The 17,226-nt window shown below is 48.7% G+C and overlaps 1 protein-coding gene across 25 annotated transcripts in view; it reads left to right on the top strand.

Moving 5' to 3' along the window:
- Positions 1-17,226, top strand: part of nrxn2b (neurexin 2b) — a 618,578-nt gene that overhangs the window by 418,620 nt on the left and 182,732 nt on the right. For 4 of the 25 annotated variants that reach the window (XM_036547822.1, XM_036547831.1, XM_036547823.1 and 1 more), the window contains exon 1: positions 16,804-17,188. The exons of the other annotated variants lie outside the window; for them this stretch is intronic. In XM_036547822.1, coding sequence (XP_036403715.1) covers positions 16,864-17,188 — 325 coding nt within the window. In that variant the 5' untranslated portion in view covers positions 16,804-16,863. Of the gene's footprint in view, positions 1-16,803; positions 17,189-17,226 lie in introns of those variants that run through there. 25 annotated transcript variants of the gene reach the window in all.

Genomic DNA, 17,226 nt, shown 5'->3' on the forward strand with positions numbered 1-17,226 from the left:
CAGGTGTCATACATAAATGCAATTTCTGCCAGGTCCTGCTGTGTTTCAGAGAGAGGTGCATTGTGGGAAAATAACATCCTAAAATGCAGAAACAGGGATTTGTGTCTCATCCCCGGGAAAGTGTCCATGTTACTAAACTGCCGTTTAACGCAGGAGAAGTGCCAGGCTTATTTGTGTTCCTGGACCCAGCACAGTTCTGGGTCATTTCATTTGTGTTTCTGTGTGTGTGTGTAGGGGATTGCATGTTATCCCTGCCATAATTAAGGGTAGAGCACAGTACCCTATGTATTAATACTTCTGTTGTTGCGGTTTATTTGTTTGGCAGGGCTATTGTCCGTATTATTCATGTGAACAGTTCCAACAAGGTAATTATTGCGGAAATTCAGTGTAAGAAAGCCTGCTTAATGGTAAAATGGAAATCCCAAGTGGATGTGAACCTATAGACCTTTAAGCACAAGGCCAATGCCAGAATCACTGCATCACTCTGAAACCCCATCATGTCGGCACAGAGCTGGAGCAAGGAGAGGTTATGGGGGCTACCCCCTCACCTCCTATAACCCCCTCTCTTACCACCTGATTTGCCAGGGGGAGGGGGACAGGCTCTGCCCCCTGTACCCTCTGTACTGTGGGGGACCCTCCTGCTTTCCCAGTCTCTGTTGCGCAGTCCAGAGGAGGTTGTCTCCTCCTGTCTCTCGCATCCCGCCGCTGAAGGCTCCGTCACTGATGAATGTGGCGTTTCCGCGGGCACCATCTGGCATGGCCCCCGCTGAGGACGGCGGGGGGGGAGGCCAAACCCGGACGCCGCCGAGCGGGAGAGTGACACGCGCGGGTCCTCATCCCACTGATGAGGTCACCCCGGGGGAGGGTGAGGCCCGCAGCCAGGGAGAGGTCCCGACCCCGCCGCCACTCAGCGCTAATTGCGTCTCATGACCGTCCCGGGGAGCGGTGCCAGCGTTCCTGTGTGACGGGGGCTCCTCCCTTTCTCGCCTTCCTCTCCCGCCTCCCTGCCCCCACCCCCCCACCCCACCTCCCACCTCCGTCTGTGAGGCACAGGTTGCAGGAAAGGACGATGGTTTCATTTCTGGGCCTCCTCTGTGCCTCCCTCCCTCTCATTGCGCTCACCTTTGGACAGTACAACGGACCTCTAGAAACAAGGCGTGATCAGCCAGAGCATATTCAGCTATGTTTTAGAAATTATCCAGTTATACTGCTGGTTATTTAGCTACACACTTTTGGAAAAACCTACAGCCCTACCTGGGGACTGAAGTAGCACCTCTCTGTTTACAAGTACACTTCCTTACCCACTACATCACCCTGCTGTCCATGACACAATGCCTGAGAGTTTGTTATGTATGCTGTCCTGTACTAAGAGCAAAATTTGGGATTGATATGCCAAATCCAGGGGGTTTGATTATTCATGTTGTTTCAGAGAACAATCCTGGGTTTCCTTAAAGTCTGCATCGGGTAGATGTTTTAGACTGAGATGAGCTCTGTAGTGGGTGGGTAGATTTGTATGGAGGTGAGCTCCTCATTGGGTAGATTGATTGGTGTGGAGATGTGCTCCTATTGGGCGGAGAGATTCGTGTAGAGATGACTGAGGTTGGTTCGCGCCCTGTGGTGTCAGAGATAACCCCCTGTTATCCTCCTCAGTGGCCTTCAGATGGAGAGATTAGTGCAGCGCAGGTTAGGTGGTCTTAATTGCCCTTGGTTTGTCTTACAGGGCTCCCACTATGAAGTCTGAGGTGACGGATTAAAAGATAGTATCTTTCATTTGTGGGGAGAGGGTTTTTTTTAGCCAACTCTCATTTACCATAAAACCAGGATGAACAATTTTTCAATTTAGAGGAAAAGATGACACATATTGTGATGTATTGTCAGAATTGAGAATGATGTACTTGTTATTATTATTATTGTTACTATTATCGGTAGTAGTAGTAATAATAGTAGTAGTAGCAGTGGTAGTGGTAGGAGTAGGTGTAGTGGTATTGATGTGTCCAGTTGATTGGCAGATGACTTCATTCAGACCATCTTATGGAGCGGTGTTGTGTTTTACCATTTATACAGCTGCATATTTACAGGAGCGATTGTGGGAAATGACTGTCCCTCAGGCCATAGCCATAGTGTCTAAAGTCTGGAGCCCAGAACTCTCACAGAGCACTTACAGCACACATACCTTTTGGGATCCAGTAACAAAAAGCTTATTGTAATTCTGCCTATAATAGAATGTGGAAGTTTGTGTGTACAGAAAATTATGTTCTTATTAAAGAGACCGGGTCTCTGGGTGCACACATATTTTTTCTCTCAGCAAATTCTGACTCACTAACCGTAGTGGTTGAGAAATGGAAAACTCAGGGGTACAGAGGCCCCCATGCTGTAATCTGCTGGAGCAACTCGTAAGGGTGATCAGGCTCCATTCTACAAAGGCCAGGACATGTGATCCTGAGTGATCCTTTTTGTGCCATGGAGGTGAAGGTTGGACTCCTCTGCTGTGCTCTCATAGGAGAGAGGGGCAGTCAGAGGAAGGGGGGGGGGGGGGGGATTAAAAATGGAGGGGGCTTAAACAATGGTCCATTTTTGGTTCTGCGAGAGACATCCGCCTTGGGGAATTTGATGCGCTGAAGAATTTAAAATAAAGTGAATAAAGCAGCCAGGCATCACAAATTAAATTATGCAAACTTATGCACCATGCGAAAGAAAAAAAGGGGGGGGGGAATAAAAGAAAAGAAAAACGGAGAAGCAGAAGAGCTTTCACACTGTCGGTGTGCAGGCTCCAGCCACGGTCTGTAGAGAGTCCCGCGTCCTCTCAGCTCCGGCTGTACCCAGCGCAGTGACCCACAGGTACAAGTGTGAGCCCGGCTCTGATGTTAACACTGATCTGAGAACCGTCAGCAAGGCCCGGGAAGGGAGCCGAGTCAGGAGCAAGCGGCGCACATGTGTCCTGGGTTGCATGACGAATGGCATTGCAGTGCCGCAGGGGAAGGAGGAGGAGGAGAAGGAAAGCAGCTAGAAGTGCACATTGGAGTGTGTGCGCAAGACGCACCGGGACCCAGCCTCAGCACAAAATCCAGCTAGTGGTGCAATATGCAATCTGTACTTATAGCACAGCCTTTATTAGTGTTAGCCCTCTTTCTGTCTTATAAGGGAGGAAAGAGGTGGTTGTGTACCCGTGGGGCATGCACACACACACACACGCACACACACACAACATATTTGCGAGCGTACACTCACACATGCACATAAACATGAGCAGGCACACACATGCACGCAAACACATGTACAAAAACACACAGACACGCACACAAACATATCTGTGTGCACACATGCACACACACAAACATTCATTCGTGTAGGTATAGACTGAGGCAGTAGGTAGTGAACCACTTTAGTTCTGATTAGATAAATCTAGTTTGTTACTCCGCGACTGCCTGTCACTCATGCCTCTCGGAGCTGCCAGTACATTAAAATGCGGGACAGGCCAACTCAAATAAAACGCAATTAATTAAATCTGGCCTCCTGGCGTTTCCTAAGTAATGCAGTGTACGGTATCTTTCAGCCCTTTACCGTGAGAGCGTTGTGAATGGAAGGGACTGGCGTCAGGTGGAATATGCCACCGTAATGGAGCAGCTGTTCTCGGCAGGCACCTCTCACACATCCTGAGCGGGGTCAGCCTGGCGTGTGAGAGGGCCGTCGCCCTCGCCCGACACACCCGGGGCGAACGCTGACCCGGCCCAGCTTGCCCTCCGCCAATCAGAACTTAATGTCCTCTAAACGCAGCCGTGCTGAGGCTGCCACTTCGGTCTGCGGTAGATCTGCAGAATTCACAGCGCAGAGCGATTTTTTAATCTATTTATTTATTCATTTGTTGATTGGGCTGATACTGCTGTCCTTGGCAACTTAAAAGGCTAAAAATGGTATGATCTCTTAAGAGGCAATCACAGGAGCAACAGACACAGCTACAGTAAGTACAGAACAGCCGGAAATTACATTAAAGTACAGGACAGGAGGCCGAGCGAATTGGTGGTGTAAAATAACACACATCGGCTGTGAAATTATAGTAGTTCAGAGCATGAGGTTGAAGAACTGCTGGAATAACAGAACGTAGATCAGCTGTGAAATCCGATTCCTGGCAGTTCCCCGCAAAAGGGCAACATAGCGAAGTCACGATAAAGCGCGCGCAGAACCCGGAGACCCGAGGAGAGAGAGGTCAGAGGTCCCGCCGTTGTCAGGGTAACCATCGCTGCTGCTCTCCTGCTTGAGTAAAGACGGAATTGGGAGTCTTGTTGCCACACGAGCCGAGACGAGGTCCACAGCGTATGAAAAGCTGTGAGCCAACCAGCAGCCACTGTTTTCACGTCTGCGGAATGGTGGCTGAGCACAGCTCACACACTTGTCTTATGGATCAGTACACCAAATCTGTGCAAATTCAACAAAATCTCTTTCCCCCCCACCCCATGGCAAAAATGTCAGTTTCTTGATACGCAAATAGTTTTATTTGTGTTTTCTTATAATTAGATATAGGTAGAATTTTCCTTATAATTAGATATAGATAGAATTTTTTTTTTTTTATGTCAGACATTGGTCTAGCATATTCCTTTTTTGAGTATTACCTTAAGGTGAAAGGGAAAAAAAATACTACTTCTCTATTTTTAGAGAGTAAGACTTTATTATAAGTTATAATAGGAAAATTATACATAAAACAGAAAATCTTACATCCCCATACGTTGATATAAATCATTCTATGAGAGAGAAAGAATATGCAAAAACTTTTTTTTACTGTGTAGGCAGAGAAGGCAAAGCTGTAATACATCCTCACAGGGGAGAGTTGAGGGAATTGTATTCCGTTTGTTTTTATGATAAGCATTTGCCAATTCCCTTTCAAGCTTTGACATTGTACTGTCATGAGAGCCTTTAAGAAACACACTAATTATTAATGATGACTAAATCTTTCTTGAACCCATCCTCAATGCGATACCACCCAGAGGCCAGTCATTACCCTTCACCTCATAAATAGATAAACGGCCGACATTCAAAGGCCCACATGTATGCATAAATCATACCTCTTTCATACCTCTTTATCTGGCGACCTGTGAGGGGACCGGTGGGACAGGGATTATTGCTTGCATCTGTGTGTTTTGTGTCAGGCTATCTGCGCCTCAGAGGAGTCCGTGACGTGTGCCGCCGACCAATGGCGGCGCTGCGCTCAGTATGCAAATCAATCATTCACCACAATCAGTGGGTAATCAATCGGCGTGTCTGATTGCACGGGGCTGGCGTCCCTCCTCACAGCTGCATGACCGAGGACCGGCGTCGGCTTCGCTCACATGCGGGGCCAGAGCCAGAGGACGCAGACTGGAGGCTCACAATCGCACTAGACGGGATTCCTGCGCACAAGCTTATGAATTAGTGAATGACTTTCCTGGATGTCAGAGATCTTTCAGTACCAAGCTTTGCACAGATTGCATGACCGTGACAGGCTGCATGGAGTGTTCCATTCTCACCATTCCGCCTCGTGAACTTCTATAGTTACTGTACCCGCGTACTAGTGCATAAGCTCTGAGAGGTTAGTGTGAATGCACATCTTCACATTAAGCTTTCTCTTTACCCCGGTCCTAATCTCTAATCCTCAATTACACACACGTGTTAAAGTCAAAGAGCATTTGCCTGCAGGTGGATGCCACTACTGTGTATTTCATATGCAGTTAGTTCTGATTTAGGACGGTGTGTCTGCACTGTAAAATGCACTGGCGTGGACGACCACAGATCAAACAGGTGCATGCAGGGTGATTGGCGTGCTTATTTTGTAGATTTACGAGGTAATCACTCTTTACATGGCTCTCTGAACCCCAGTATAAGTCCGGCAAATGTCAAGCTATTCAATTTCCTGCCCGGGTTGAGGGAGGTGTCAGGATTTTTTTTTGTTTGTTTTTATTTTTTTTCCACTCTCTTTCTTCTTTTTCATTTTAAAAGTGCACTTTCAGCCGCATTTCAAGGACAGAAAAATCGATTGGCTTCGAAAACCGACACTTTCCCTCTCCCTCCTCACCAAACTGAATGAAAACATTTACTCAGATTTTTTATTTTTTTTGGTAATAATTAACAAATGAGGGGGAGTGCGGGACGGATCATTCCTTTTCTCCGCAGGCTCCAGCACACTGCTCTGCCTGTTGACGCTAAGCTCCGAAAGCTTAATGAACACGTTGGGAGACCGCGCTGATTTCTCGTCCTTCTGTTGCTCTGATGAAAACCTCTTTCCTTCGCGGCTGGTTGTCAGGGTGGGTGCCACGCCGTCGGTGGAGCCACAGAAGACACTTAAGACAAGGCTTTGTTTTTTCCTACCACAGAAAACGCCTGTGTGTGGTTTGAAGAGCATGTTTTTCTTTTTTTTGCAGCTTCACTACATGGCTCCCTGAATCACAATGGTTTGTCCTTCTGTGAACAGACAATAAAATGGAGCCCCTAGTACTCCAGATATCTGTCCCTCTCTCTCTCACTTTCTCCCTCCCTCTTTTTCTCTGTCTCCCCCTCTCTGCTCTCCGCCACACGCTCTGGCACTTTTTCCTAGGACTATAATTACACGGTGTAACAGGCCCCTTTGAAATACACTCGTCTTCCTCCACAGTGTGACTTTAGATTGCAAGTTGCCGCTTGCCAGATTACATTACATTACATTACATTACATCAACAAAGTGACCACAACAGTGTGCTATTGTAACGACCTCGCCTCCTCCCACTCCGGCTTCAGCCATTCAGCGCTCAGCGTCACTGATCTGCTAATCATTGGTGTGATCATCTCCCTCACCTTTCTCCACCTTGTTAAAGCATTGATTTGTTCCCCTATTTATACCCCTGTGTTTAGTCCTGCCTCGCGAAGTCTACTCTTGTGAAAGTGTATGCTAAGCCTGGATTGTCAGATTCTTGTTACGAATCCCACCTGTTTTTCGATTGCTGCCTGTCTCCCGTACGATCGTCTGTTCGTGCCCTGTTTGTATCCTGCCCCGTTCCAGAATAAAGTCTTGAGTTTCCGCACTTGCGTCCGGCTCTCGTTGCAGTGTGTGACGGCTATATTAATGTCAGACGTACGCAGTGTTCCTGGGTTAAATACCGTCATAATAATTGAACAAACGATTTGATCCCATGGGATACTTTTCTCAGCGTCTATACACGCCGGTTCTGCGTCAGTCTCCAAGCACTGATTTTCCATTATGCAGCATTTTTTTTTTTTCTTTGTGGTTTTAATTTCGCCACACAGTCTCCATGGCAGAGTCTCACAGCCTGCAGGCGGAACATCGTACTGTGGCCGAGGAGGAGTCAAAGTTCCCTCTTTTTTTAGAGAAGCGTGTAATAGCTAAGAGCTGTTTGCGTCATCAGACAAGCCCCATGCTCTCAAACTCAGAACCTGTGATAAGTATTCCTGGCCAGCAGGTGGTGCCATGTTGTTTTTGTGCAACCTCCTCACATGACCGTATTGACAGTAGCAGATGCATACAAAGACACATAGTTGTGAACTGCATTGCGGGAAAGACCAGTGTGCATTGAACATTTGCTTTGGTTTAACAGCAGGGGCTGCCCTACAAGCACAGGGCTCTGTAATCCCATTACAGGGCAGGCAGTGTGAAGGCTGCCTTTGTGGGGTCCTGATGCAGGTGACAAACAAACAGGTATCTGTTGTTGCAGAGACTGTCCAGCTGTATTTTTTCTTCCCATAAGCCTTCTCTTTGCAGCTTTAATGTGAAGACACCTCCCCCCACACACACTCTTTCTCTCTCATACACACACACACACAGACACAAGAATAAACACACACACACAGGCTCTGATCACAAAGCCGCACAATTGGGAAAGACAGCCATACATAGATACAAATTCCCTTTATGGATTGTCCTTTCATGTTTTATTAATCTCAATGTATTAGTAATCATATCCAAGGGGGAAAATGCTGTGAATATGCTCTTCTAAGAATGACAGTCCCATTTTTCACTTAGTTTTTAATTTGTCCCCCCCCCTTTTTAATAAATGTAATTATTTCACACACAAAAAAATTAGGGCATATTTGTTTCGTATGATCAATGGAGCAGTCAGGCCTTTGAAAAGCTGGATGTTGGCCCTGTGAGCGCCCTGCCGATCGTGCGGTTGGGCTGGTTACATGCGTCCAAAGGAGTTTCGCTCCGCGGCCTGTCGACGTCAAGCATGTAACCGAGACTGGCATATTTCTGGAGCTGGAAGCCACCGTGTCCATTAACTTGAAAATTGTGATTTGAGTCTGTCCGTGGCGCTGCTTTTCGGAAGTGTATTGTTTTTCAGACAGCGGCGATGCGCTGTATATTCATCAGAGGCCTGTCGCTTGTCCGTGCATCGCGGTTTACAGCCAACAGGTCTGAAACAAAAGGAAAGAAACAGTGAAAAAAAAGAAACGGCGGCTATTGGCAAATAAACTGATAAGTATATTAACAAATAAAGACTTTGTCAGGTCCGGTTCTTTGATAGCGCCTGGCAAGTGTGAGAAAAGAGGCTTATGGGCGAACCCGAATCCAGAAGGAGAGGGAGATAAAATGTGGATCTTTCAAACAAAGTTTTGAAAGGTTTTTAAAGCTTTATGGAAAAATGTGCTGACTTTTCACGGGCTGGTCTTTGAAAAGTGAAGGCCTATTTTACACTCTCCTGCAGCACCACCCAAACGCCCGTTCAGCACTGCACTGGGAACGCAGAATATGGAAAAAAGCCGTGACCAGCCCCTCCTGGGGTGTTTACTAGTACTGAAAAATATAGACGCTGTGTGCACATTGAAGGACGTTTACACAAATTACACAAAAGGGTAATTTACCGTGTCCGATAAGGATAAGCTAACTGCGGGTCTCTTCGGTTCCAGTATTCTGGGATTGCATTGGGATGAACAGACAGAATACATTAGGATGAATGGGTGGAAGGATTGAGGCTTTTTCAACATATTGTCTCAGGAGACTCCATCACAGAAGAAAAGGATAATAAAATTGGGTGTACTTTCTGTTGTGGTTTTTGTTTTGTGAGAGCTCCTAGCAACAAATTTTATGCTTTTTCAGCGTCTGTACGTTGAAACCTCATGGATAATTATCCTCAGTACCATACCTGTCCCAATCGTTAGACTTTGTACTGGTTGCAAAATCAAGTGTCTTCATGTGCTGTGAGCAGCTTTGTAACTCTGAGGTCAGAGCCCCACCCACTCTGACAATGTCAGAAGATTGACAGGTGCAAAGGCGAATCGTGGCCTACACATTACCTTCAGCAGGTGTTATGATGTCATTGCTTATGTGTCGTGGTGTGATGTGATGTGAGGTAATGCTAAAATGGGGGAAGTGAGAAGAAATCGGTAGTTTAGATCGGTAGTTTAGTAGAGTTTACCACCTGCAGCTTCCGTTCCGAGAGAATTCAGGTAAAACAGACCCACACCACCATGCAGAGTCTAACCTATGCTGTTGTGCTGCATTCTTTTCCTTCATTCATACTGAAGGAAGACTGAGCCAGCCATGAGCTGACATTATCTTACGAGATAGGGGACTCATGTGCTCCATGTTTGGTGTCTTTTCATTCACAGATTTCATTTACAGAAGTAGTTATGTATTGTGGGAGAGGGCCGCCTCCTTGGCCCCAAAGCTAAACGACCTGCAAGTGGAGAGTAGTGTTTATTGATGCTGCCTGTTTAAACTGGACCACCTTTACAGTTCTGCTCTATAACCTTGCCAAGTATAGGACGGAAACCTCCCGCCCCCATTATAAATGGCTCGAGTTTGTCAGTCTTGGCCCTCAGCTCAGTTTATTTGGTTTGATTGAGCTGTTAACTGAATATCTCGATCGTACATATCCTGATAGTTACCTGGCAACTATCTTTGAAAAAGAATATGCTGTTGCAGTTGTGTCTGCACTACGATAAAGCAACAATGGCCAAGTCTGTCCTCTATCTTTACTTAAGTATTCCAACTAAATGTGTAAATCTCTGTCAGTACTGTACTTTTAAGTACATGTATACTACAGGCCAGCAGGTCTCTCTGTATCAGAGTGCTCTTCGTTAATGAGGGGATCCTATTCTTAAGGTGATAATTATAATATAATATAATCCCGTTACAAGGTATGAAGACGCACACTGGGATACATTATTATACATATTATTCCACATATTTGACTGTTGGAGGTTGGAGTTAGAGGCTTTCTGTCATTTCTCTCTATTAAGCATCTTCCTTTCAAGGACACCAACAGTTGTTGCCTGAATAAAACATTCAGTAATTTCCCTTTGCAGTTATTATTGAACATATTATTGAAGCATGAAATTCATTTAGTGTTTACAAAAAAAGTGAGGAAGTATTTGAAAATGAACCACAGAGTGTGTTTATTGTGGATATTTGCAGGGAACATGTATGAATGTTCAGTTTGTCCAATTAAATACTTTCCATGGGGTTTTATTCCTTCTAGATATATCCAATGTGCCTTTCTCACAAAAAGCCTACAGCACACCTCTGACTGCACACATTGTCAAGATGATTCTGAATCAATTGCTTATGTTCTGTTCACGGTGAATGTTCATATAGATCTGTTACACATAAACACCCACTGAATTCCCAGAATACTGTAGCTCTGTAAGCCGTATCAAACTTTTCTCAGAATTTAGTCTCTGTGTGTTTCCTGGGAGAAGACAAGTGACGTTGGAACAGCTGTGATTCAGTTATTAACACTCTGGGCGTGTCGCTGCTGATAGCTATGCAGAAGAATCGCTTCTTTTAAACTCTTGTCTGTTGTAATACAGGCCTCAGAGGTGCCATTCCCTCCTCTATTCGGCCCTAACCTCCTTCCTTTAGACCAAGAGTGGCGGGTGCCTGATCAAATCCTCTTCATGTGTCACCCGTTTAATCAACGATAATGAGCCTCTACAGCAGGTTGCCCATTGGTCCCTACGGCTATCCCCTCCTGTACTACTTGATCTGGCAGCGAAACTGGCTCCGAACTGCTCTTTTCTTACAGTAATGTGTTAGCTGGGTGCATGCACACTCGGTCCAGGGAGGGGAGGCTCCAGGACTGTGTGTGTGGGGGGGGGGGGGGGTCTCTCCAAGCACCCAGCCCAGAGTGAGGCAGAGGAAGCAGCCCCATCTGCCTGTGACAGCTTGGTCCCAGCTAGGGTGGGGTGGGGGGGCTAAAAACGGCAGATGATTCGCTGCACTGCGTCAAGGTGATCGATTGATAGGTGGGGGGGGACGGGTAGGGCAAAATTACATTACATAGACATACTAAGCAGCGAGGAGGAGCCAACCATAAATGTCTTTTACGTTCCCTGATTCCCTGATGTTGAAGTATGGGAGTTAACCAAAGCCCAGTGTGGAGCAGAGAGCTCACCTGATTAAGCTTTTATAAAACAAGCTATGGACCGCTTTTTTCTGCAAAGACAACATACTGGATGTTGAAGTGTCCCTTGTATCGCGAATTAAATAGAAGATTGTGGATTGCACAGCAGTGGTAGCGGGAACTGAACCTGCAGTTAGAATGTTATATGTTCCAATCCCAAATCCTGGCCAGGATTTAACCTCTAAGAGCATGCCTCTTCACTTGATTTGCGAGGGCACTCTCCACTAGCGGAAATGGATTTCTGCTCATTGCATAGCTAGATGGTCCCGCGCGGAGAGGAGGTAGTGCCTAAATTAATGATGTGATGGGCAGCACGGGGTTAATGTTCTGGCTGCTCTTCCTTTGCTCAGATAGCATCAGTTTATCATGTCTTGAGTAGCCTGGGGGGGGGGGGGGGGGGGGGGGGCGTGTGTGTGGGGGGGCCAAATTGATTAATGCAGGCCTCGCATCCTGGGCAGCTCTCATGAAGATATCATCGCACGTCTCACCCACCGGAGCTCCGCGGTATCAAGTCACCTGCCACCATATGCGTCATCCTGCCCACCCCCCCCCCCCTTTCCCCGCTCCACTCCTCTCTGTCCCCCACTCCTCTTTGCATTGTGACTCAAACGAGACGGGAGCTCTCTCTTATTGCTTCCAACCCGGCCCTTACGATCCATCCGGGCCGGGGAAATGTTGCCTTTGTGTTGATGGAGCGTCGCATGCGTGTGGCAGCTCAGCATGTGTGCATACACACACAGACATATACACACACACACACACATACACTGGTACACACACACACATGCACACACACACGCACACAGACATACACACACACACACACACACACACACATACACTGGCACACACACACACACACATACACTGGCACACACACACACATGCACACACACACGCACACACACACACACGCAGACACACTCAAACTCACACAAATACACTCACTCACACACACACATACACACACGCATACACGCGCAGACACACGCGTGCTGAGGCCTTGCCTGTTACTGCCATTTTATTACTGTCATCGCCTCTTTCCTTGTCTGCTCTGCCGGTGATTTCCATAACTCAGGTCTCCTTCACGGTAGTTACGGGGGTGTGGAGTCGGGGGGGAGATCGCCGTGCAGGCAGCGGTATCCATGCTGGGGTTTGTGGAAAACAGAGTGTGTATCTAATTACAAAACCTCACCTGGACCAGAATGTGCGAGTAAAGACATAAACATTAATATGCGATTCTAGTCTGTGTTCATCTGCCTTCTTCTCAGGATGAAATATTACCGTGATTCATTTCCTGCCATTTAACAAGTGATGATTTAAAGTGCATGTATGTTGTACACTGTAACATGAATTTGTGTGTGTGTGTGTCTGTGAGTGTGCGCGTGGGATGCAAAATTTCTTGCCTGAGGTCTCACAGAGTTCACTTGCATAAATCCTCCACATTTACTCAGTCTTTCTGAGAAAGGAGCCATTAATGTGAAGTAGATTAAAACACGGTTGCCTTTTTTTGCGTCTGCATCCTCCTTCCTGCAATATGAGAGCCGGCATTCAGTGGGCACTGGCTGGCCATTTCCAGAGGCGTACGGTGGAACAGTGCAAGGCTTCGGTGTTCCCGCGCTGCCCCCCTCCCCCCCCGTCCCTCCCCCTGGGAGACCTGGGGATCTAAACTGCCACGCCGCAAATCCCCTCCGCATCATTGATATTAAAACGCTCCGTTTCTCATTAAACTTAATTATGCGGCTTGCGCCTACAAAGTTTCAGCAAGCGCCGAGGTGGATTAGCCGGGAAAAACGCAGCATTAGTGCGGGAGGGAGGCTTTGATCCCTCTGCCGTTAGGAACCAAATCCCGCTTCCTCTCTCTCTACCCTAACCGCACTTCCCCCGACCCCTCTGGAGGAGTCCCGGCAGGGGGGGGTCGTTAACCGGCGGAGGTGGGGGGACTTCTCGCGAGGCTGGATCTGGCCTGGGATCACGCCCAGGCCCGGGCCTGCGGTTTTTACAGCCGCTCGTATTCTGTAGATAAGCCTAAAAGACCCTGGGAGAGGCAAAGTGTGGATTTAATCAGCCTTCTTTCCTGGTAATTACCTGCCACCATCCATCAAACCCAAGGAAGGCAACGTGAGCCAGGAGCGTTTGTTCCCTGAACAAACCTGCGAACACTTCCTCAGATTACGGCGTCATTAGGATTGCAGTATTACAATTGTTCCTTTATATTAGTGTCTTGCCGTGACACTGATGTGGAAGAATTCATGTGCAAAAAAAAAAAAAAAAATTAAATAAGTAATAAAAACAGGCCTCCGGAAGGGATTCGGCTGTCCCTGCTTTTCCCCTGGGTCTGGGGAAAGGGGCGGAGTCTGCAGTCCGATCTGCGCAGTCATCTGGACACTGCCGGAGGCTGTGCAGCTGCACTGTGTCAATGCGCACAGGGGCAGGGAGGGGGGGTACCGGGGGGGCCCGCAGACGCTCGGGGTGTGGATCAATGCCGAAACATGCCGTGGGAGTCATCCCTGGGTCCCTTCCAGTGGGGCTGGTCGGGAAAAAAAAATGGCAGACGGATGGTTTGGGGAGAGCGTGTCGTTGATCCTCTCGCCGACCGTGCGGGTGCTCTTCCACATTGGCTGCGTGGGCTTGGTGGTCCCTGTAGTTTAGAGCTGTACTCCCCCCCGTCCCCTCCTCGAGAGAATGGTCAGGCCTCTCTCTGTCTCTGAATAATGGCTCGCTCTTCTCCTCTTGTCACAAATAAGTGTGGCACTGGCTTTTTCTCCTCTCCTATTTTTCAAGCCCGTCCTTTCAACGGGCGAAGCAGTCCCAACTGAGATCTCTATCAGCCACGATTTATCTGATATCCAATCTCACTCCATCTCTCTCTCTCCCCCCTCACCCTCCCCCTCTGTCTTCCTCTGTCTATGAATCCCCTTGCTCCCTCCCTCCTCCCCTCCCCCTGCCCCCCCTCTCTCTCCCCCAGCGCTGGGGGCTCGGCTGTCACCCGCTCCCTCTCCCCTCCTACCTGCATAGGCACACCTAACCGGAAAAAAAAAACATATCCAGTACTTAGAATGCAAAACCACAGAGCCAAAACAGAGGAAGCGAGGGATGTGGAGATAAAGAGAGCGCAGCACGGAGCTACAGCGGAGCATGAGGAAGAGGGGGATGAGATGAAGGAGAGGAGAGAGAGAGAGAGAGAGAGAGAGAGAGAGACAAAAGCAGCCCGTATACATGTAACAGCGCTGACAAGAGAGAAAAGGTCCCTCATTCATTTTGGCTGAGAGTAAATTATTCAGCACAGCACATACGCGTTTGTGTGTGTGTGTGTGTGTTTCTGTGTGTAAGAGTCTACCATTCGAATGTGCTGCCAGGTGGATGAGGTTGCCAGATTGTCCCCTGAGACCGTGTGCTCACAAAATTCGAGTACCTCCCCCTTTTCATCCCCAGGACCTCTCTCACTAACGCACACACACACGCACACAAACAAACAAACACACACACACACGGACATCACGTTTATGTGACTCAGGTCCTTTCCTCATTTAGTTGGAGCTCTTCTCTGTTCTGTGGCATCTGCCCGAGTGAGCTGTTGTTTACGGGTTGCGAGTGGACACATTGGCTTTGAGTCCGTGGTGTGTATGCGTGCGTGTGTGTGTGTGTATGCGTGCATGCGTGTGTGTGTGTGTGTGTGTGTGTGTGTGCATGTGTGCAAGCATTAGTGTGTGTCTCTGCTTGCCTGCCCTCTCTCCTTCTCCCACCCTCCCTCTCTCTTTCCCCCTCCCTCTCTCTCTCTCTCTCCCTCTCCCTCTCTCCCTCTCCCTCTCTCCCTCTCCCTCTCTCTCTCTCCCCCTCTCTCTCTCTCTCTCCCCACTCTCTCTCTCCCCCCCTCACTCTCTCTCTCTCTCTCTCTCCCTCTCTCTCTCTCCCTCCCTCCCTCTCTCTCTCTCTCTCTCTCTCCCTCCCTCCCTCCCTCGCGCTCCGTGTCTCTGCTTCTCTCTATCTATCATAGTCTCTGGCTGCGCTTTGAAAGGAGCAGAGAGCACCCACACAGCCACTCTCCTCCACTGCCAGCGAGCTTCTTCTCGGTCCCGCTTCTGCGCTGCGGCTGGGTTTCTGTTGTACAAAACCGAGACCCGAGGACCCGGGGAAACAGGATGGCACACCGCGTGTCACTTTTGATTTAATTAGCGGGCAAGTGTTGGACCAGGAGAACCAGCAGCCAGCAACACCCCCCCCCTTGCCACCCCTCCCTCCCCATCTTCACGGGAGATGCAATCACCGTCTCTTCTGCCGACGAGCGTCTGGGAATCATAGTGATTGAGAGAGGATTTTTTTTTCCCCTGTTTTAAAAAAAAGACAGGAGTGGAGGCAGAGGAGCAGGGAGGAGAGGAGAGAGAGAGAGAGAGAGCGAGAGCGAGAGAGAGAGGGCAGGCTGGAGCTGTGATCAGACTCAGAATGTGGAGAGCGCACGGAGCAGGAAGAAGAGGAGGATAAGTGTCGCTTGGATGCCCAGACTGCCTCCGCGCTCCGCGTCGTCCCGGCTCGTAGCTCTCCCTCCGCGCCCCGGGAAAGCGGCGAGGGGAACCCACGCCTCCGCAGGGGTGAAGCCGTCGGATTTCAGCGCCGCGCTCTGCTCCCCGTGCTTTTTCCCCTCCGACATCCGAACAAAAATAAAAATCCCCCCAGGGGGGAGGCTGGATTCACCTGCGCCCCCTGGATCGTTCGGGGCTGCTTCCCTCCTCCTCTTCTCTTCCCTCCACCCCTCTCGCTCTCCCCTGCTGAACGGATGAGATCCGGCACCTTCTCGCCAGGATGTGTTCTGACACTCCGTCCGCAATGGTGAGAGAGGCTCGGGAAGAGGAGACGTTGTAACAGCCCCCCTCTCTCTCCCGCGCTGCCGATTTTATCAGGGAGCTCCGAAACGCAACCTCCTTTCCATGCCTCTGCTTCGTTCACCTGCCCACTTTGATTTGATCTGTTGTCACGGGTATCTGTTTCTGATGGAAATGAATTCGTAGGTCCGCTGTAGGTTGTGCTCGGTTCTTTCAGGGGCTAACAGACAGGTGAGCAGGATTTTTTTTAATCTCTCTCTAAATTGCTTGCCTTTTTTGGGGGATATTTTTGGGGTTAGGGCTGTTTTGAGAGGGTTCTTCATCTGTTTTTTTTGTGTTGTTTTTTTTTTGTAATTTGGCGGAGCTCCTGAATGTATTTCTGAGCAGATTTCAAAGGAAAAGGAAAGGCTTTACTCCTGGGGATTTTGCCGTTGGACACCGGAAAACAGGATTTTGAAAATATTCACATTTTTCTCCTTTTTTACTGAAGGATTTTTCTTTTTCCCACCTGTGTGTGAACCTACCGTTTTTTTTTTTTTCTCAATCTTTTGAGGATCACCTTCTTTCAAGGAGGATTTTTTTGTTTTCTCTTTTGGGCCAACTGGTTTGACATTTTTTTTTTTTTTTTTTTGCAACTCCAAGGGATATCTCGAGACTATGGGCACTGGAGCTATCTGAGATGTCATCTTCTTGTTCTTGGCACGATTCGTCAAGGGGAGCAGGGGCCCCTTGCCGGCCTTCCGGAGCCTCCCCGTCGGACGAGCTCCCCTTCGGCCCCCGCTCTTCCTCTACCCCGCGTCCCGGCCGCACGGGTCCGCTAGGCCCAGCCAGCTGGTGGCGGCTGGCCTTGTCGGTGACCCTCCTGGCATTCCCGGGTGTCACTGGAGCTGCCCGGGTCTCCTCCAGCCTCAGCACCACCCACCATGTCCACCACTTCCACAACAAGCATGGCACCGTGCCCATCGCCATCAACCGGATGCCCTTCCTCACCCGCGGGGGCCACGGTAGGTCAACCCCCCCTGCCTCGCAGGGGCCCTCTCAC

The sequence above is a fragment of the Megalops cyprinoides genome, chromosome 16 (assembly GCF_013368585.1).
Source record: "Megalops cyprinoides isolate fMegCyp1 chromosome 16, fMegCyp1.pri, whole genome shotgun sequence".
Classification (NCBI taxonomy): Eukaryota; Metazoa; Chordata; class Actinopteri; order Elopiformes; family Megalopidae; genus Megalops; species Megalops cyprinoides.